Here is a 23,643-nt window from a genome sequence, read left to right as displayed (position 1 = left end):
AAGGATTATTATCATGATACAAATGTTACAATTTTTCGATTCTACCCGTGTTTTTATTGACTAATTTGAAGAAAAACCAGTTATTGTAATTCAACTAGAATTGTTAGATAATAGCCTCGCAAACTTTCTTGTAGGTCAATGAGTATCATCAACAGTTTTCGCGGCGGACGCTAAATAATTACTGTTAAGGGAAAAAAATTATACCTTACTTAGGATATATTATTGCAATTTTCGTAGGGTCCTCTAATTTTTTTTAAAATAAAATGTAGCCTATGTTACTGGCTGATAATATAATGTGTATGTAATAAATCGGTTTAGTAGTCTTTGAATTAAACAAACAAACATACAAAAAAGCTAATTTTACCTCTTTATAATATTAGTATATACAGCAACATAGTCTAAGAACATAAATTTATATTTGTTTTTAGTTATTGCCTCTAGTTTTGTGGGTGACTAGGTAAAGCCCGGGTCTAGGGCTCAAATTCTGAAGTTATTTAGTAAGATGTATTTGAACTGACCTTTAAGATATACAGAGTACATATAAGCTCCTAAGAGAATAGACAGTATGCACAGAATTTGGTCAGTATTACATTATGATACATCATAGAGCCGACCTTGTCTCCGGTGAGCACCCAGGTGCGTATGCCAGCGCGGCGGAGCGCGGCCAGCGCGTCCGCAACGCCGTCCTGTAGACAGTCCTCCACCGCCGTCGCACCCACCAGAGTCAGCTGATGCTCCAACACACGATACTGCTGCGTCACCTGCTGGAGCTCTTCCGCGCTTTTGCCATCTATTCGCTTAATCGCTGAATATTATGATAACAAAATTAATCAAAAAACTCTTGCTCCTTCATAATTAATTGAAAATAATTCGTTTTGTCTCCGTTGTTTATCAAAATTACTAAAATTAAATACAAGTATATTAAAGTAATAGTTACTAAAATAGATTTAAAACATCAAATTTCATATTTATAATTATATATTGTAAACCAAAGAGTCCTCAAATAGCACATAGTAAGTGGTCCGAACTACCTACAGATATTGGCACTATTACAAACAAAATCGAAGCCTTAAGCTTTCGCGTAATGCGTTGCAGCCATGAGAACTGAAATACTGTTCACAGCGGAAAGTGGCTTATCCTTGAAACCGATGACGGCGGTATAGAGTATTGCCGTTTGGCGATAGAATAAGCAATGGCTAAGAAGTATCTACACAGACGGGCACAAAGTCCAACCACCAATAATTGATAATTTACTAAATTAAGTTTTTGTCTGTAATTATGTCGTACTTACATTCGGATACCCTTTCATATTCCTCCTCTGGTATTTCTCTATAAGCAATTGCTAACGTCCTTAGACCTTTGTTTGCGAAAATATTTATGTCTTTGTCAATCTCTTCTATTAATGTAGTGTCTTTGCAAATCGGAAATACAGAAGTCTCAGCACCTTTACAAAACAACCATATCTAAAACATAAGATAAGGTTATGACTAAAGATAGAGATGGGTGGGTGGGTAAAAAACTGTGTTGAACTCAAATAAATAGTACAAGTACAACGCTACAAGAATATATATTATTCAGATTATTATTGTTATAATATTTTATATATATATATATTATAATCGTATATTTTGGAGAGCTTAGCGCAATATAAACCATTTTTTATAAATAAATTTTATCAGTCAATAAACATTTTATCTAAAGATAAAGTACATAAGAAAGATGTTTAGTATTTAATTTATTAATATAATAATTGTTTTTGAAAACAAATGATTTTTTTAATGGGTGAAATATAATAATATTTAAATAATATTAAAACTTTCAACAAAAATAATAAATTCTAACCTTTCCATTCTTATCTCTTACAATGACCGACATTCTTTTTCTCTCCGACGTAAATTCTATAACTTGCAATCTTTCATATAACTCAGTGTTTTCTCCAATCCTAAGCATTAATGTATTCCCTTCTTCTCCTAAGAAAGTAACACCAACTCTATCCGCTACTTCGACGAGAGCCTTCTCGTCCGGGCTGCTGGCCTGATAGTCCATTTTACTACCAATCTCATTCATGATCGTCTTCCATGTCGCGTCCTCAAGAACACTTTTATTATTCATTTTGCTCTGTTTCTTCCTTCGGAATATATTCATTATTTGTAAATTATCGTTACCAGAGATCCTTGTACTTAATTTTTTCATATCTTCAGTCGACACCTGCACTGAATGGCATAGAGCGAGGATTGTGAAGAAAAATGTAATGTCTGTCTGAAATAGAAAATAGTCGCTACAGTTAACCTGTTATTGCCTCTTTATTAAATTGACGCAAATATAACGAAATTCTTATTAATCTAGATTAACCCAAAACATATGTGTTCGTTTTTTTTTATGGCATGATAGTGTTGAAATTTATCGTTATTATATATAACAGAACATTTCACCAAGCTGAAATAAATGACAGTATTAGATGAGAGCAACTAATGTAGGAGGATCCTTTTGTGACTTGAGAATGAAAAATTGATCCCATAAAAAGGAAACTAACACTTTAATAGAAAATTATACTTATTTTTAAGTAAAAAGAAATAAAAATATTATATACGGATATAAATAACGTTTTGGATTTATCTCAACGATTAAATATTTGTTGTTTCTTATTATGTCGAAGTGTTTCGTAGTTGAAGTAAACTAAAAATATCTTTAATTTTGACGTTCCGTACAAAAAGAAATGTTTCAAACGATATCAACGGTAACATATTACATACAAAATACATAACAATATTCAAGGTTAATTCTTGAGTATTTTTATAGTATTTGCGTATCAAGCTTACGTAAACTATAAAGTGTAACTATTACGTTCTAATACAGATGTCAAAAAGTGAATAACCAAATTGACAGAGTCTAAAGTAAAAACTTATTAATGTCCCAGTGCTAGACCAAAGTTTTCTTCCTTATTTCTCAGGATTAGCCGGACAAATCTAAACATTTTTGGAGCTAAAAAGTGAAAACACATGGTGCATCGTTTATCGTGGAATCACAAATAACAAAGAAAACTCAGCGGTACTTCCCCGGATTTAAGTACGCATCGGTTAAGATTCACGCCTAATCTTACTACCAAATCTAATAGGTTTTTAATTTCTCCCCACGTTTCATTTAAAAAATGGTTAGATTTCAGCAAAGGTATCGCGAATGCCTATAAAATTACCAGTTACCTAGCTAGGCTTTAGCTAATTTTTTGTCTTCTCATTGATTAGTAAAACGATATTTTCAACAAAGTAGAATATACATATATACAATTATAGTAGTGTTCGAAATTTAACCATAATTTTTATTGAAAATATGAGAAACACAAGTAAGAAATTGCATTTTTCGTACATTTCTATTCCTATTTTATCTCCATTTATCACTATTTTTATTGACTACACTGATACTCATCAATAGTTTTTATATATTATATATAATAGGATTATATATTAGTTCAATTTCCACATCTATTGACACTCCAAGTAATAATTCTATTCCTTTTCATTATATAGCTTTTTATTCATCAAAATACACCTATATTATTTGTATATACTCTTTATATTTACATAAATTTCAATTATTATTATCATCATTAATTTTCACAATATTTAAATTATTTGTATTTTATACGATTTTATTATAATATTTTCATTTTATTATATATAGCCACGAGTCTATCTCCTACGATAAACTAGCGCAACGCGCCTAAAGAAGTTTTCACTTCAAAAAGAAAATCGGTAGAAAATTGGAGGAGAAAAGGGTACTGAACTGTTGTTGTCATTGCCTATTTATATACATTTATATATATAATATATAAATATATTATATATAATAATTATAATTAATGTCATTGCCCGTGTACTTTATCTGCTTTTGATTACAACGATTATAATTATCACGCTTAGCAAATATATATGAAGAATAAGTAATTCGTCAACGACAGAAGTCTGTTGTGATATTCGATTGTGAATATATATAATATCCATGACCATAGCATAGTTAATAATAATAAAGTCAGAACGTACCTAATTTGTTCTCTATCAAGCAAATAATCGCCGCTCAAGATATCTAAAAACCGATCGCGATATTTCACTTTTTGCATCGATGTATGTCAACAAATTCTGTACGTAAGCAAGTCTGAGAATTGGATTATAAATTACTTCTAATTATCCTATATATATTTAAAAACTATGCAAATGTAATATAGCAACATTAGCATGATATTATTCTAATCAATTGACGCAACAATACAAATAGTATCTATTGATCTGAAAGCCGTAAGAAATATTAATCATTCCTTATCATCCAACCAGCAACCTGAGGAACTAAGGTGTCATGTCCCATGTGCCTGCAATAACACGGACTCACTCACCATATACTATATATTTATCTGCTGCTTTGTAGAAGTACAACACTATAGTGTTTTTCCTTTTAATTTTTACTACTAATGGTACCAGTATATGGTCTTCTTCGCCCATAGAAACTGGTACTGCAAAAAGCTTTTAAAACAAATCCTTACACTATCTAAGATATTATGTCCCTTGTGCTTTTAATTACACTGGCTCACTCTTTGATCCGGAAGACATCAGTACAAAGTATTATATAGCTGGATTAATGTGTGTATGGAACACATTAAAACGGGCATCGACTTAACCAAAAATAACATACGTAATATCGTTCATTTAAAATATAAAAATAAATATAGACCTGAAATGTGTCTAGGGGCTCATCGAACCGCTCCGTGTCGTACAATTTTGAATCCCTTTCCTCATAAATTTGTCCTTTGATGGAACACGCTTTGAACACCATGAGATTCTTAGTTAGAGTTCCTGTTTTATCTGAGAACAACACTTCCACTTGACCCAACTCTTCGTTTAGATCGGACGTGTTCGCTATCGCCGGTCTTCCAGTTTCCTCACATCGAAGGTCGTCATCCCATCCAATAAATAGCGCGCCTTGAAATGGACATAGTCATAACATATCTGATGTAACCCGTTTTAACACCTCTCCTAAAGAGTTGAAGAGGACTTTGATTTTGATTTGGCTAAGGTTTTTATTTTTATTTTATAGGCGGACCAACAAATGGGCAGTAATGGGCAATGGTAAGTATTCACCACCAAGCGATGTTAGAAATATTGTACATTCCTTTCATCACAAATGGGTCACCAACCTTCGGAATTAAGATGTTAAGTCACTTGTGCATGTAGTGACACTGGCTCACTCATCCTTTGTATCTGTGGAGTGGTTGATACCTACCCGAACGGGCTTGCACAAAGTCCGTCTACAATATAGTGACCTATTGCCTCATGAGTTGAGGGATATTTATGATCTGTTGTATTTATAAAACATACCTTAAACACATTTTAATTATCATATTTTTTTGAGATAACTTTATTTTAAATCTATTATGTATGTTATTTCAAAATTCACATTATTTAAATGTAAAAAATTTAAAGATTTTACATTAATTTATTTAGAGGCAAATTAAAGCGAATGATAAGGCTTTGCCGATGAACGTTATCAGAATTAATTTCCTTAATTAGGAAATACTCACCGATAAACTTATACAATTCAATCGTGACGTATAATGACATTGGTATGATGTAGTAATAAATAAGCAAGAACGAAAATAAATCCTGTAGAATACTTGAAAAGCTTAGAGAAAACGTTGATTCCATTCCTAAATACTCGTTCCGTTCCGGGTTCAACTTCTCTATCACGACTTTGGCAACAAATGATCCTATTATCTCTACGATAAGAAGGTAAATGAACAGTGCTAGGAATTTATTGACTGCCGCTTCACTTGATGAGAACTTGTTTCCTGAGTACTTTGAGTTAAGAGCAAGTTTCGTCTCTTCGCCTGAAACATAATGTTGCTTTTTATTTGTGCATTCATAACCTTACTTAATAGTTAACTAACAGTGCATTAAAATTGTGTTTTTTCTTAATAGATAATTAATATACAGTATATAATATGATTATATAAAAAATGTCTTAATTAATTTTGTTAAATAGTATAAAATGATACTCTAAAATTTTATACAAGTTTGATTTTGTTATCATTCTGTAAATACCTACTTGGAAATCAAACAAAGACAAAGATGAACGAGTTACTCCTGTGCATTAACATAGGCGGATGGGATATTTTTTTTTTACAAATGAGTTAAATTTTAAAGTTACTCTGTGATATTTGAAATTTACCTGTATAAACGGCACAACCAATCGCCCATTCAGTATTTTTAACCCTGGATCCTCTCAACATGATGTTATCCGTGGACAGAGCCAGGCTGTCCATGCCGGGTATTTCAAGACGTCCATAAAACGTGTATAGATCTGCTACAGGTTGTGGGACTTCTATACGCATGCCTTGTGGTATTATATCTAGGTCAAATAAGAGAAGATTAAAATCATTTGGAACTATTTATCTTAGTCGATAAAAAGATAATGTCATGTTTAGTATTCGCGTTATCGATCATCCCGCAAAGTGCCAACTTCAAATCAGTACATTAATATATTGTTAGTAATTTATCTCCCTCTTTCACGGACAGATTACAAAAAGTTATATTGGTCATATTCATATAATATATTGTCTTAGAATATAATGATTAATTATGTATTATAAGTAAATTGTAATAAATAACGCTCACGCTACAGTATACATTTAATTTATTAATAAGTATCTTCACTTTCCACAAGGTGTGACAACGGTCAAGCACTAGCCTATATATTTAAAAAAAAGATAATTTTTTTCTCCAATATATGCAATTAAAATATCATATCACAAATTATGCTGGAAAGTTACCAGCTGTATATCCCACAAACGGCGGAGGGACCCTCAAAGTCTTGAGATTTGTTTCGCCATCCAAATTGGCGGTAGTGACGTAACATTTTCCTTTTTCCCCAGCTGAGCATAAAAGCACAAGGTCAGCAGGAACTTCTCTACCACGTTTCACGCGAACCAGAGTCCCAGGTGCGATTGACGAATTTCGAACCTCTTTTATTACACCTTTGTGAACTGTTTCCACTGTCGAAAAAAAAGGCTTGTGATGAATTGTATAAATATTTCGTTAGTAATTTTTAGATGCTAGTAATTTGTAAAATAGTATTCTGAAGCAATATTTATTAAAAAAAAATTTATTCGTTTGGCTTTGATTTTGGTTTCTTAAGTAATTAAAAATTTTCTTGGTGGTTAGGCCTTGTGTAAGACTGTCTTTTTTTATAATATAGGTAAGCGGACGAGCATATGGGCCACCTGATGGTAAGTGTTTACCAACGCCTATAGACTAAACTACCGCCAAACAGCAATATTTAGTATATACTTTGTTGTTTACCTGTTTGAAGGGTGAGTAGGACAGAAACTACAGGCTACAGGCTCTCAGGTAATGTTGAATTAGTTCCATCGGATTATGAGAGAATAAATGAGAAAATAGAAAATACATCCGTGTCCGCAAGCCGCAAACATTTGTGACTGCAATATTTGCTACACAATGAACACTCAGTTAAGAAAGCCAAGCAAAGCCAAGTTGTATATAAATATCATCATCGAATATACAAGATGATCTTAAAGGGCATATCCTTGAATGAACGTTGACCAGCAAGATAGCGTTGTTGAATATAATAGCTAAGTTAGTATATATAGTTGCCATGTAATCTACTTGGTGTATCGACCAGTAAAACAAAGAAGTCTTTGAGCTTATCTTTACAATGCTGTACACTACTAACGGAAATGATACGCGAAGCTTTGTTTATTGTATGCAATTATGATTATTAAATTCGATGCTTCGTATTATTTTTATTGTCTTTATTTAAAAAAACAACTGACTCAAAAACCGATGGTACATTAGAATAAAATACGTTAGCAAATAAGACGAAAAAAATAAAAGATCGCAGTTTGAATCCGGCCAAGCAACAACGGATTATCGTGATTCGTGTATTTAATTTTTAAAATCAACTGGTATCGGATGATATTTTAAACAATCCCCTTTAAAAGAAAAGAGGCTATTGCCCAGCCGTGGGACATTTACGGGCTCTTAATATATTGCTAGTAAGAAAATACAATCTTATTATAGAAAGACTGATCAGAATTTGTAAATTTAGAATGATATTCCATTATTTCTTGTAAAAGTTAATAATAATAATAATAATAATAACTTTATTATTCAGGCATCGAGGCCCATAACTGTCTACAGATTACATATTTATAATTACAGAACATTCATTAATAATTAAAATTAAAATTAGAATCATAAAAATTACAATTAAAATATATAAGAATTATAGATTAATTAAAGTTAAACCGAAACGAGAACAGTTACGTAAAAATTTAAATGTAACCCAAATCTTATCAACTAAAACTAAATATCAACACAACGTTAGTGTATCTAATATTTGCAATTTTGGTATTTTAATTAATTTAACCATTTATTTTTTCATGCATAATTATTTGCTTTTGAGAAACGAAACTTTTTCTTACGTATTATTTCTTCAGACCTAAATTTTATAATAACAAATATGTAAATTCAAAAGAAGCTAGCATAATTCTGAAATCTTAAGAAATTCACTTTTATTTATATCACTCGAAAAATAACTGACCTAACTTAAAAGTTATCTCAAAAAGTAAAAAATCAAAATCAATACTATTAAGGCAAAGCAACATTATCAAATAATAAATTATTAAAGCAATATTATGTATAATTTACAGTTGAACCCTGAATCGAATTATACAATATGCATTTTGGAATATAAGCTTGTTATTTAATTGTTAACTTCATTTAAATAAATAAATATCGTCACTTATAACAAATAAATAAGTAATTCGCGGAACCATACTGACTTTAACATGGAACACTAGGGTTTAAGAATCGCTAGTCAAGATCAAACTCAACGATAACACGACTTGACAAACAGATAAGTCAAGGCGAAACACTATTTCCGAGAGATAAGAAGATAATAAGAAACTTTGTTTATCTGAAGTGCGTACCGTTAATTTTAAAGTTCAAGTTTTTTATTTTGCAATTTTGTATATCATCGGATGTATTCAATTGATAAAATTCCTTAAAACATTTTAAAATAAGCGTTTGAGTCGTAATCCGTAGCATTTTTTTACATTCGTAACATCTTCACCACTTATACATTTCGATTTCTTCGAAACTATAAAATGTATGTCTTATACCCCATAACAGTACAGTAACAGCCTGTTAATGTCCCACTGCTGGGCTCCTCTCCCTTTTGAGTTGAAGGTTTGGTGCTTATTCCACCACGTTGCTCCGATGCGAGTTGGAATACACATGTGGCAGAATTTCAATGAAATTAGACACATGCAGGTTTCCTCACGATGTTTTCCTTTACCGTCAAGCACGAGATGAATTATAAAAACAAATTAAGCACATGAAAATTCAGTGGTGCTTGCCCGGGTTTGAACCCACGATCATCAGTTAAGATTCACGCGTTCTAACTACTAGGCCATCTCGGCTTTTTATACCCCGTAGACCACAGCTATTCGATCTATGGGCTGTGGTGACCACTAACCAACAGGTGGCCCATTTACTCGTTCATGTACCAATTTTATATAAAAAAGAGTAGAAAAGGTCTTACACTCTGGCAACATAAAACAATAAATAACCGATCAAATTTCTAAATTTATAATGTAAATTTAGAAATTTGTAAATATGTAATAATGCCTTACAATTTTATTTAAGCGATCATAATACTCGATTTGCAGCAGATCACAAATAGCACGGCACTGAATTACCCTAAAGTTGAACAGAGATGTCGTGTGTGTTAAATGTAATAATAATAATGTCCTCCAGGCCGATTTCGGCCACGGCGGCTAATCTTAAGAAAGATTAGCCAACTACGCAGAAGATATTATAGTGGACAAGTGTGTGCGCAAACACAGGTGCACTCTCTATTCCCTAACTCTCATAATCCGATGGGACGGCAATCCGCCACGAACGGAAAGAGTTCAGGCGCAGGACCAACGGCTTTACGTGCTTTCCGAGGCACGGGAGTGAACACACTTCCAACTTCCAGACTCCGGGCTGCTACTGAGAATTTTCGACAGAAAAACTCCATAACTTTTTATTGGCCCGACCTGGGATTTGAACCCTGGACCTTCTGGACCGCAGACCCTGTGGCCTTACATGTAGCCAATAGAGTTACGAGGCAGTTCTTATTATTTACAAAACAAGAGACCAATCTACATGATGAATTTTTTCTTTAATTTAATTGGGACCACTTTCAAATTATAATTTACTAGTTTCTGGCAGCGTGTGATGTTCGGTTGAATGGTTAAGATGTAAAAGCGTAGCAAACAAATTCAATTTCGCATTTGTCGTATTAGTTAGGGTTAATAAAATAAGAATATTTAAAACCGGATACATACGATATCAAATGAGAAATTCACGGGTTTTTAAAAAAATCCTTCACTAAAACTGCAATAAGTACCTTTATTTTATTATTTTTTATTTAATTCGATGCTCTAAAATGAACTTTTAAATTTATGTTACAGTTGGACATACTTTCTAGAAAAGCTTAAACGCTTAGTTTATGATACAACTCAGCGCTGAAGGAAAACATCGTGAGCGTGCGGAGGTGAAATATTCTCCAAGTCTACTCCTTAAAAAAGCTTTTGACCAATGTCCTACATATGCGCTGTTACTTAGATATATAAATACTATACGTCAAGAAGGACTGCCAAAATATTTCTTAATGTACAATATCGTACAAAATCCAATAAAAATATTAACAATAGTTTTATTGTTTACATTATATGCAAACTATTATGAAAGTATTAGTAAGTTATTCGATTGCGCGGTCCCATTTAACAAGCATTGCTTACCTGGGAATCGAACCCAGGACCTCCGAGTCTGCGGCCTTACATCAAGCCACTAGACCAACGAGGCAGTCAAGGAGTGTTAAATGTATTATATAAGGGATTAGAAATTTTTTATATTTCACATTTTTTGACCAACCTTAGTAATAAATCTTCTAACAATCTATATTTATTATATAAATGATGTCTTTGTTCCGTTTTATATGTTATAATATTTTCATTTCCTTCCGTTCAACGATAAAATGGCTTACCGATCTGATTGTTTACTTTATTGTCAGCTTTATGCCGGAGCCAGTCCTCGTAGCCCTGCTTAACAGCCGTCACCAGAACCATGAAGGATAAAGGCGCGATGCTCGTAAACGGAGATACGGGACTATCTTTAACAAAAACAAAAAATATATTACATATTTGTATAAAATATTTATATTCAGTGTTATTTTCTAATACTATTTCACTTTTTTAATTCAGAAGGCCCCGTGATAGATAGCCAAGTTATAAATCTAGATAGGAGAGTGGCCATGTAAAGAACGACGATGATATGTAAAATTATATGTTTTTAATCCTTGTAATTTCACCGACTCTTTTATCCCTGAAATCGGAATTCAAGCCTGCACTGACGTGATGGGCAGTGGAGTGGATAATTATTATTTTGATGTATCTAAGCTAAGGTATATAAAATATTGAGCCATGATTCACAAACATATATTTTCGGAAGTGAAAATTAAAAGAAAATCGCAGCTCATGACTGATAAAGTAAATACACTATTTACCTTTAAAGTACTTGAAATTTAAAGATTGTGACATAATTGTTTATTTTTAGATAATGTTATTGATAATATATATAGGTAGGGAGTTTCCTGAAATAGTTTAGAGTCAATGAAAGATACTATGAGAATTTTTTTTTTTTTATATATGCGCCGGGAGGGCAAATGACTCTTCTCCCCCTGATGGTAAGTGGTAGTAGAGTCCAAACGCAACGACGGCCAGTACAGTCGGGAAGAATGTTCTGCACTAGCCACCCTCACCTCAGGTTGTAAGAGGCGGGGAACACGTAAGCTGGTAAGGAATTCCATTTTTTTAAAGCGCGACAAAGAAAGGAGTTGCCAAATTTCTTTGTGCGCGATGGAATTGATGTCACAGTTAGGTGACATCGAGAGCCAGCACGCGTAGAATTATGAAGGAAGGGGGAAGCAGGAATTAGACAGAATAATTTCTCATTATTATACAATTATGTATAATATAACTAAACTTAACGAATAGAATTTCGAAATAATTCATTATGTAAAATACGATTTAATGACGTTTAGTTATTGACACAGAAACATCATATCATCACCAGCCGAAAGACGTCCACTGCTGGACAAAGGCCTCCCCCAAGGATTTCCACGTTAGCCGATCTTGCGCTGCCCGCATCCAACGGCTTCCCGCGACTCGTTCTAAGTCGTCGGTCCACCTTGTAGGGGGCCTGCCCACGCTGCGTCTTCCGGTTCGTGGTCGCCACTCGAGAACCTTTCTGCCCCAGCGGCCGTCGGTTCTGCGAGCAATGTGCCCCGCCCACTGCCACTTCAATTTAGCAATTCTTCGGGCTATGTCGGTTACTTTGGTTCGCCTGCGGATTTCATCATTTCTGATTCGATCTCGCAGAGAAACTCCGAGCATCGCATCTCTCCATTGCCCTTTGAGTGACCTTGAGCCTTCTTATGAGGCCCATTGTGAGCGACCACGTCTCTGATCCATAAGTCATCACTGGCAACACACACTGGTCGAAGACTTTCGACTTGAGACACTGCGGTATTTGGGATGAGAAGATATCGTGTAGCTTCCCGAAAACATATTTTGATTATGATAAAACATCATATGTTTTATCATAATCAAAAGATTAACAGTCAGTGAAGTTATCGAGCAACACAGGTGTGTATTGTATGTTATTTAAAGACCTATGTGCGTCTATAAATCAATTGAATTTAGATCCTCTTCCTTTTTTGAAAGCCCTTAGAAAGCTTAAATGCTTAAAGTAATTAAGAGCTTGGAAATATCCCACTGCGGTACTAAGGGAAGACCGCTTTTGAAGGGAATGGCTTTGAACTAACTTCACCGCACTGCTCGAATGCGATTTTCATGAGCCTCATGCAGGGTTTTTCACTATGTTTTCCTACACAAGAGCACGAGATGATTGTAAGCAAAAATTTAGCATATAAAAATTCAGTGGTTATTTTGTCATCGGTGGAGATTATCCGTCACGGCTTGCCTAAATACTTAAAGCTAAGCTTACCACTTTATGAAACCAAGTAACATTAAAACTTACCTATGACTACAGAGATGACGGTCACAATTAAAAAATAAAAGTTGACCACTCTCCGGAACTGCTCCATCAAGTTCTTTGGTACAAACATAAGGAAAGTGTACTTGGATGTTTTGATCTTGTTATGCTTCTTCTTCCCATCTTCTTCCTCCACGCCGACATTTATTTGCCGTGTTGGCGTCGCCGCTGATACTTTGTTCGACTGTACAAAGACGATATGAAACATTATTTTTCTAGTCATTGAACTATCTATTAAAAAGTTAAAAATAAAGAAAAAAAATGTCATGTATAATCGTTACACGTTTTTTTTTTATAAATGGGTACCTAGTAAAGTTATGTTATAATTGGCGATTTCTAACAAATGAAGTCAAAAATGTTATTTAATAGAATTTGATTCTTGTCTTCATTTTTTTCAAGTATATTTACTACGAAACACAAACGATTATCCTTGTACATAAACAAACGTATTATATTTTTTAAAAAAGGTAATTGTGCTCTGGGCTTAAAATCGAAATAAACGTAACAAATACCAAATTGGACGACAAAACCAGACATTTGTTGACGGCTTTGTAATAAGATGAGGATAACCGAAGGATTACCGATATTTCTTCGAATACTTATTATCGTCTTATTGCGATGCAGTCATCGCAAAAATATAATTTACGATAACCCACTATCACTACATATCTATATTTTTATATTACTTGATAAATATGAGTGTCCTATGCATCAAGGAAATAAGAATCTAGCAAAATATATAATTATTCTGTACGTGTCTGTCACCTAACTACCAAATGGCTGGACTGATTTTGATGAAATTCGAATTGATGACATGGTCCTTCCTGACATACGAGTCAAGTTAGCTTAAGAAATTATGTCACTCGATATATAAAAAGAAAAAAGTTAAGTAAACAGTCTGTAAAAGTGTCACTGGTGAGCTATCCTATTGAAGAGAAGGTTTAGAGCTTATTACATTAATAATAATAATATTACATAATATCTAATGTAATATATCAATATACTATCAATAGATATATATATTTTAAAAATTTACGATATTATCATCACAGCAATACACAAACTAATTTAAAAGAAAACTTATCATAAATACGACTTGATAAACACGGAAATATAATTAAAATATCGATGATTAAATTAAATAAAAAAATCACGTTTGATAAACGATAGCAATGATTAAAATCCAAGTACGAGTGACGTGTGAGAATCTTTTTTTAAAAATCATTCAAAATCCGGCTACTTTCATCCCACCCAAAGTTTTTTTTTTAATCTGATGATAAGTTAATGGATGATATATAATAATAATAATGATAAAGATGTATGTGTCCAAGAGTCGAGATAGCATTGATTATATTTTAATTCGAGTAAGCAGCGTCAAGTACATTCATGCAATAAATTAGGTACATAGTACATGTATAAATTACGTACATATTTATAATTAATTTCGTGCCGATAATTGAAATTTCCTTATCATATTAGTAACCAGCATAATTCATTTATACAACAAAAATGATCAATCCGAGGTCCCATACCTCGCCATACCTTTCTATACTTACACTCGTGAAAATATTAAGTATCTTTAAAATATAAAACCACAAATTAAACATACCTCATTATAATATTAAAAGATATATATATTATTTAATACACTTCTTATTATTCTATAAATAACAAATCACGTGTCTGTACATTAAAGACTGTAACGTGTTTTGTTTTATTGCAATCGCTTCAAGATAAAAGTTTCGGATAGATAAATTATTGGCTTATATGATTCGGCTTCGCCTTTGTAGATGACAAAGGCGAAGCCGAATCATATAAGCCTGGCGTAGCTAGGCGGATAAAGGCCCCGGTGCGGCTCTGGATGGAAATTTGGTCACTTAAAATTTGTATTATAATTTTTTAATTTGCTCGTGTTAATAATAAATTTTGGTACATGGTAACTATAATTTGGTGGCTTTATGATGGCAATTATAAAAGTATAATAATCTAGTTTAAATGCTAAAATTGTTTTATATGTTGTCCCTAGGAGCTCCTTAGCTTAAGGGTCCCTGGTGCACCGCACCAGGACCCGCATTGCTTTACGACAGTTACTTGACTGAGCCGAATGCTCATATTTTACAATAATAATTTATTATTAAATCAAATAATTACAGAGTTCGTGTGTTTGAAAGGGATATATAATAACGATATTTTTGATGGTAATGTTGATTTAGCAAGATTACAGATTATATAAATACTGTCTGTATTCCGATCGTAGACGCGAAACAGTAAAAATAAACATCAAATTAATCTGATCTATAGTTGTTGGGAATATATGAAACGAAGCCTTAAATATATACAAATAAAAATTAAAAATAACCACTGTAAAAATTATGACCATGTGAACTGGTGGCAAGAATGCTAGTAGCATTTTCGTGTCCAACTACTTAAAAATTAGTGTTTGTCTATGGCATCATCCATCCATAGGGACTAGTACGTAAAATTTAATTTTAGATTAAGCAATAACCTCACAAGGGCGATAAAAAATTATTGTTTTAAAAAAAAATATATATATTCTAGTCACGTCATATTAACCCAAATATTTCCGCGCCAGATGTTATTATGATCAGACTAATATCGAATTTGAATGATTTTAGTTCCTATCAAAATTAAGTATGCCTGTCAAAAATATTTTGAAAAATGTTTAGAATTAGAACACTCACTATTTTATTTATTTTTCAGTACTACCCAACTGTTGGATCGTATACGTGGAAACCAAGCCATAGTCAAAAGAGTTATCCCAATGCATGCATTGGGATAACTCTTGCGTTGTAGATTAGCCGTTTGGATTGACTGTCTCAAAGCTTAATTTTAAAACCCCGAGTAAGCATTCGACAGTCGCTTTTGAAACATCCTATCTATTATGTCAGCTATGAATACTGTAATGTTTTGCTACTTGAATATAATGGATTTGGAGCAAATTTTTATTAGTATATATGTAAGGCTTTAATATAAAGTAATTAAAGTGGATGTATAAAGCATGTCGGCAGAAAAATGAAGACATTTTTTCGTAATATAATATGCACATGTGTTGGTACGCTTAGGCTTCAGCGTGAGACAGCACGGCAATAAAAGGGTGATTTCAAGGCTAAGATCGCTTCGTATGGACAATCAATATAATATATTCCACTACATGTAAGCATATCAAGTCTCATAATAATTAATTAAAACTCTCGACCGAGGTACGTAATTATATAGAAAGTGCCAGCGTCGTTTAAATATTTATGCATCATTTATGTTTGAGAGAAAGAACATTTTGTATTCAAGTTTATTATTTACCAGCTGCTTATTGTTTATCATTATAAATACTTTATTGTGTAAATTGCTGCCAAATGGCTATAAGTCTTATGGCCATTTGGCAGCAATTTAATTTGTTAATTTCACATGTCTTCATATTTAACGAAAGAAAATAGACGATATATATTGGCAATATGTTAGATTAGAAAAGTTTAAATGTATTGACTAAATATAATTCATATTTTGCAAGAAATTTTACTTTTTGTTACTAATGTTATGTTTAACGACCCCAATTTTTTTACTGCCAGCGTTCCTAGTTCCTCCTCCTAATCCATGACAGTTGGCACATAAGCTTTTACAGCCAATCACAAGAGTAGTAAAGACAAATAAACAAACAAACATAACTGGTCAAGATCTTGATTAATCTATAATATTGGAACTTTGGAAATATAATGAAAGTGGATATAAGTAATGGTAATAATGGTAGTAAATTAAACAGTGTTGTACTATGGATACAGATATTTCAATAAAGAACTTCTTGTAGCGCAAAATATTTTGGAGCTAATAGCAAATCGCATGGAATGTCTATCTATCTAGGGATTGTTTATATCTCCTCTCCTTCTTCCATTGGAATAGACTATACACCAATGTTCCATTCAACCGACCGCCATTGTAATGGGCATATAAACACAACCTAGACTTCTTATGCCGCTATTATTTATATATTTCCGCCCGCGTCTATGCCTACGTGTGAGGGTGTGTGGATTTTAGGTACTACACTCTATCTCTGACAATATATATGCAAAATTTCAAAATGATCGATTAAGTAGTTAAGGCGTGAAAGCGTAACAAACGAATAAATAAATAAACAAAATAACTTTCGTATCGTTCGACAAAATGCTTAAAACAAATATATTTTTTATTTTGATAAGAATGAGATATACATATATAATGATGTCATTATTGTATAGGTTTTGGGAAATTACAATGTTATTCAATTAACATAAGAATTATTTACATTGAATATTAAAGTACAAATCAATTAAAATGGCTAATGTACAAATTATGACCGCGTCTATGTCTGTTGCTGATATGATGAATGTGTAGTACCTACCCTAGTAGTAGACGGGACGTCACAAAGCCCTACCAACAAGTAAATAATCATATATTCGAATTATTTCTTTTTTTAGTTATAATTCTCTTTATTGAAAGTGTATGCCTACTCTTTGCACTAAAACTGTCAAAGATCTTAATCTCCTAGTTGAATATAACTATTTACAATCAACGAATTACTTCAGGGCGGGATGTTGAAAAACTTTTGACTTCTTAAAGGATACTTAAGGGTATTTTATCATTCACCCGTGCTTTAATTGTGTGCAACATGAAATGGCCGGACGAAGTTACGGAAGTAACTATAAAAATATCGATTTTATAAATGATTATACACCTTGGGAATGAAATGATCGCCTCCAGGCAGATAAGACCACCTGCGAATTATATTCTTTTTAATAACATACATTTATTTTCATCAATTTATAATCAGCGATATTATTATTTAATAATAATAGTCTTCCAGACCGATTTCGGCCACGGCGGCCAATCTCAAGAGAGATTAGCCAACTGCGCAGGACATGTTATAGTGCACAAGTGTGTTCGCAAGCACAGATGCACTCTCTATTCCCTTACTCTAATAATCCGATGAGACGGCAATCCGACATGACCGGAAAGAGTTCAGGTGCAGGACCAAGGGCTCTACGTGCTTTCCGAGGCACGGGATGTATATACTTCCAACATCCAGACTCCGGGCTGCTACTGAGAATTTTCGACAGAAAAACTCCATAACTTTTTATTGGCCCGACCTGGGATTTGAACCCTGGACCTTCTGGACCGCAGACCCTGTGGCCTTACATGTAGCCAATAGAGTTACGAGGCAGTTCTTATTATTTACAAAACAAGAGACCAATCTACATGATGAATTCTTTCTTTAATTTAATTGGGACCACTTTCAAATTATAATTTACTAGTTTCTGGCAGCGTGTGATGTTCGGTTGAATGGTTAAGATGTAAACGCGTAGCAAACAAATTCACTTTCGCATTTGTCGTATTAGTTAGGGTTAATAAAATAAGAATATTTAAAACCGGATACATACGATATCAAATGAGAAATTCACGGGTTTTTAAAAAAATCCTTCACTAAAACTGCAATAAGTACCTTTATTTTATTATTTTTTATTTAATTCGATGCTCTAAAATGAACTTTTAAATTTATGTTACAGTTGGACATAGTTTCTAGAAAAGCTTAAACGCTTAATTTATGATACAACTCAGCGCTGAAGGAAAACATCGTGAGCGTGCGGAGGTGAAATATTCTCCAAGTCTACTCCTTAAAAAAGCTTTTGACCAATGTCCTATATATGCGCTGTTACTTAGATATATAAATACTATACGTCAAGAAAAACTGCCAAAATATTTCTTAATGTACAATATCGTACAAAATCCAATAAAAATATTAACAAGAGTTTTATTGTTTACATTATATGCAAACTATTATGAAAGTATTAGTAAGTTATTCGATTGCGCGGTCCCATTTAACAAGCATTGCTTACATTATTTATCAAAGTAACTTACTTAAAAGCTTTTATTTAATTAAACATTCAATAACTTAGGTAATTACAGAAAGAAAATGAATAGACGTTTAACGTTAATGTGGATACATCAATAAAAAACTTATTAAATGCAAATATTCTATCACTATATATCATTAAACGAAGACTCGCGCCGTGTCTGTCTGTCTGTTTGGTCGTGATAAACTCAAAAACTAACTCTAAACTCAAAATACAAATTAGTTTATATATAAATAACCTACTTTTATAGATAAAGCCATTGTTTATACATATATGGTTATTTTATTTATTGTTTATTAATTCAGGAGGGTTTTTAAATATGCTAAGCTGTTAAATGCAAATTAATATCAATAGTATTCGCCCTAAAATAATAAATACTATACTGGCTGGGTTTAAGTAATTACATAGATTTTATTTAAGTGTAAAAGTAAAAGGGAATAAAATAAATATATAAAAAAAAATATAAATTACATAAGAATAAAAGAAATTAACGCGGTATTATTTATATTTCGCACTTTCAATTATACATAAATTTAACGAATATTATAAGTATTTTTTTATTAACATAAAAATAATGAAAGCTTTTTTGCCACACAATACAGAACTAAACCAAAATAACAAATTAAATTTCACATAAATAAAAATCACAATAAAATAATGTAGTGTGGCTAAGGGAGTTCAGTACATCTGAATCGAAACACAGCACTGGTTTTCAGCTCCGTTTAACTCATCAAAATGTTTCGTATTATTCGAATACATGTTTATAATAGGAATAGACATAGGAAGCCGAGATGGTCTAGTGGTTAGAACACGTGAATCTTAACCGATGATCGTGGGTTCAAACCCGGGCAAGCACCACCGTATTTTCATGTGCTTAATTTGGGTTTATAATTCATCTCGTGCTTTACGGTGAAGGAAAACATCGTGAGGAAACCTGCATGTGTCTAATTTCATTGAAATTATGCCACATGTGTATTCTACCAACCCGCATTGTTGCAGCGTGGTGGGATAAGCTCCAAACCTTTTCCTCAAAAGGGGTAGGAGGCCTTAGCCCAGCAGTGGGACATTAACGGGCTGTTACTGTATGTTTATAAAATTTTTATATAAGTTACCCTCATCTGTGCCTCCTCACTAATCGTCGAAGGGAAGCGTCATTGTAACACAAGCACTCATAACATGAGTTACGGTTTCAATGTCAAACGGCGTCGGCATCGTGTGATCCTTCGCATATGACATTCGCAAATGATCACTTTCCCTGAGTCTTTATGACAAGAACGAGTCGCATTCGATTAAAAATATATACCGTCTTTATATACGTTTAATATATATATATATATATATATTAAACGTATATATATATATGTATATATATATATATATATATATATGTATATATATATATATAATATGAATAGAAATAAATAAATAAATATATATATTAACGCATTACTTTCATATATGTCATATATATCATCAAAGTAAACTAATTTCATTTTTTGTTCAGTTTTAAAAAGAAAGATGTTTTTATTTTTTAATTCTTAGTTGGACGGACAATTGAGCCATCTGTTGGTAAGTGGTCACCGCCGTCCATAGGCATTGGGAGTCCGGTGTAAAAAATATTAATCGCCCCTTATATTGCCAATTCACAGTACTGCACTTTCAAAGTATTACTTTGAGTAGAAGTTTGAGGTAGAATATCTGATGAGTACCCAGACGAGTTTGCAAAACGGCAAGTAAATTCTTCAGCAAATATGTTAATATATTTTTATGTAAGTTCGGGTATTTTTGTTTATGAATCGATTTTGATTAAACTTTAGCATTGAGTTCAGAAAGAGAAACGTGCATTTCATATAAGCATATTTGTATAATTAAATGATCATTTGATGCGACATTATCTCCTAACCTTATTTAAGTTTTTTTGGTTTAAATTAAAATAATAATATAATTGATTTTTATTTTTTTCACATTAATTTATGTAAACTGTCATTCATAATTAAAAATAACTTTCATTAGCGATTTTTACGTTCTCTATTTTCGTCCTAATAAATAGTAACAAGCTGAGACGATATAATATTATATTTTTTAATAGTTGAGTTGGTTTGAAGTACCATGGAGTTTTAAAGCCATTTATGTCTTATTATGTCATGTACATACTTGTTAAATTACCATCTTGAAATTATAATATTCATTAAATATTACTAACATCCCTGTTCATGGTGAAAAAGAACTTTTTACTATATATACTTGCATTTTTTTAATAAAATATATCATAAATAATGTTTTTTTTAAGTAAGTACGTATGTTTAAATCTGCATAATAGATAAAGTATTATTTTTCATCAAGTATCGCACTTTATTGTCGAATTTATAAATTATTTCCACTATAATTAAAACATGCTGCTAGGCTATAATTGCATCGTGCAATTAATATTTCAAAAGCCCCACTATTAACTAATTAAAAGTAATAAAATGTGTTTGTATTAAATATTAAAATAATAATCGTTTACGTTTATTTTCTTCAAATATGAGTTTTTTATTACTTTACTTTGTTCTTATATTTATTTTATTAGTTACCCGTTTATAGCTGTCCTTTAAGCTTTATAAATATATCGCGGATAAAAAGTATTAATTTCGTATACTTATGGAAAGTGGTATATAGAACATTTATTTTACTAGTTCAATTCAATTTATTTGCTTTAAACGTGATATTCATGTTGTCACTATATTTATGACAGTAACAGCCTGTAAATGTCCCACTGCTGGGTTAAGGCCTCTTCTCCCTTTTTGAGGAGAAGGTTTGGAGATTTATGACATGCAAATATTTTAACCAAAATATGTAATAAATAAAGATACAAGTTACAATATATATTTTACTGTTAAATTACAAAACAAAATATGATTATATTTGTTCGTTTACATTACAATTATGGAATTGAAATAACTATGTTTCATATTTATTGCAGGAATTCTTTTATATTAGTGATCGATTTTCATGGCCGGATGCATATCTACGAGTGTCATGTAAGGGGTAACGAACTTTTTATAGTGTGTGCCTAGTGCCAATTTTTTCCTCATTCGATAGAGGTGACTTTATCTAATTTTTGTACGGAATGATAATGCGATGTTAGTGACAATAATCGACATTTCATACACACCGCAGTTGACGTCAACACTATTTAATAATTGAAAAAACTCGCAATAGGCAGACAGTAGATAAAAAAAGTAAATTATAGTATGCAAAGCTGGACTTATTTGGCATCCCATTACGCGATCTATTTGAGCCAATCTTTGAGAGATTGAGATGAGAATTAATCTAGAAGGGAATAAAGTAATGGACTTTGATAGATGATTCTTGTTGAATGTATTATATATTTGTTTCTGAAACTGGAAAAAGTGCTCACCGACTTTAAAGTTTAAGCTGTACATTATTCATTAAAATTCATGAAATTAGAGAACAGAGATAACCCATTTCCTTTAATACCTACAACTGGTTAAATAAATATGTATATATCATGTTTATATTTATGTATATATCATGTTTTAACAGAAGGAGGCCTAAGAACATTTTGGCCTTATTTTTATATATTATATTATATTTTTTTGTGTTTCCTGAAAGTTTCAAATTGTAAACCGATTTTAACAATTACCGTAATTATTTAAAGGTATGATATATCACGGTATGATCAGAGTTAAAAAAAACAATTATTGGTCAGCTTTCGGGAAATCATTGTGCTCTGATAATGTCTACCTCGTCGTTAATCTTCGTTTTATTAGAAATAAACACGAAGAACCCAAAGTCCAAAAACACTTCCATAAAATTTCGAAGTCCTAGGCCTTTTCCTACCCTACTATAATCATTTATCAGGGTAGAGCAACAATGTGTTTTGGCGCCCTTTTCTACCGGTTGCCTGAAGCATCCTATCACTGAGCCGTCGTTGTTTATAAAATTTGAATTTTAATATAATTGCGCTAGGAAAAGTGATGACAATGGCTATTAACGTTTTAATGTTTTTTTTTTTTATTTCATCTTTGTTTGATTATTTCCAGTGCTTAAGTGAACATTCTACAAAAAAAAAAAAATGCAGCGAAATAATCCTTTCGAGGTTTTTATTATTACACAAATGGCAAATACACGCAACAATAATAACAAAATACGATAATTTGAACAATTAATTGGCAATCTGAATAAATTTCTGGTTCTGTTCTGACCAGGAAGTATATAAAGATTATATCTTTTGTGACGAAATTCGCGAGCGATTTATGCCAGCAGTACTTACTCGCCACCAACAACACGTCACAAGAAAAAACGAGCCCAAACAATCACGGAGCCTTCCAAAGAAAACACTCGTCACGCTAACACCACTATTCCTCATTATATAAACGTACGGATCACCATTATACACAAAACGTACGAATTATACAAACTGCAAATAACAGAACGGATGAGCGACTGAGGTAACGTCGTAACTTATCTTATCATGTCAATTCGATATCAAAAACCGCCACGACATACCTGATTGAATCGACAGGCCTAGACCTTCCATGAATTTATTTTATTCATTAATATTTGTAGAATTA

At 32.3% G+C, this 23,643-nt stretch overlaps 1 protein-coding gene across 1 annotated transcript in view; it reads right to left on the bottom strand.

Moving 5' to 3' along the window:
• LOC126771234 (phospholipid-transporting ATPase IF-like) overlaps positions 1-23,438 on the bottom strand; it is a 28,297-nt gene extending 4,859 nt beyond the window's left edge. Inside the window, exons 1-10 of the mRNA XM_050491008.1 lie at positions 23,343-23,438; positions 13,152-13,350; positions 11,098-11,223; positions 6,815-7,036; positions 6,214-6,393; positions 5,567-5,872; positions 4,720-4,967; positions 1,843-2,259; positions 1,292-1,463; positions 615-805 (exon numbers count right to left, since the gene is read on the bottom strand). Of these exons, the coding sequence (XP_050346965.1) occupies positions 615-805; positions 1,292-1,463; positions 1,843-2,259; positions 4,720-4,967; positions 5,567-5,872; positions 6,214-6,393; positions 6,815-7,036; positions 11,098-11,223; positions 13,152-13,350; positions 23,343-23,438 (2,157 nt within the window). The remainder of the gene's footprint in view (positions 1-614; positions 806-1,291; positions 1,464-1,842; positions 2,260-4,719; positions 4,968-5,566; positions 5,873-6,213; positions 6,394-6,814; positions 7,037-11,097; positions 11,224-13,151; positions 13,351-23,342) is intronic.
• Between the last annotated feature and the right edge of the window lie 205 nt (positions 23,439-23,643).

Source organism: Nymphalis io, chromosome 10, assembly GCF_905147045.1.
Source record: "Nymphalis io chromosome 10, ilAglIoxx1.1, whole genome shotgun sequence".
NCBI classification, from domain to species: domain Eukaryota; kingdom Metazoa; phylum Arthropoda; class Insecta; order Lepidoptera; family Nymphalidae; genus Nymphalis; species Nymphalis io.
Note: the sequence above shows the minus strand (reverse complement) of the source record. Positions and strands in the feature narration are given on the sequence as shown.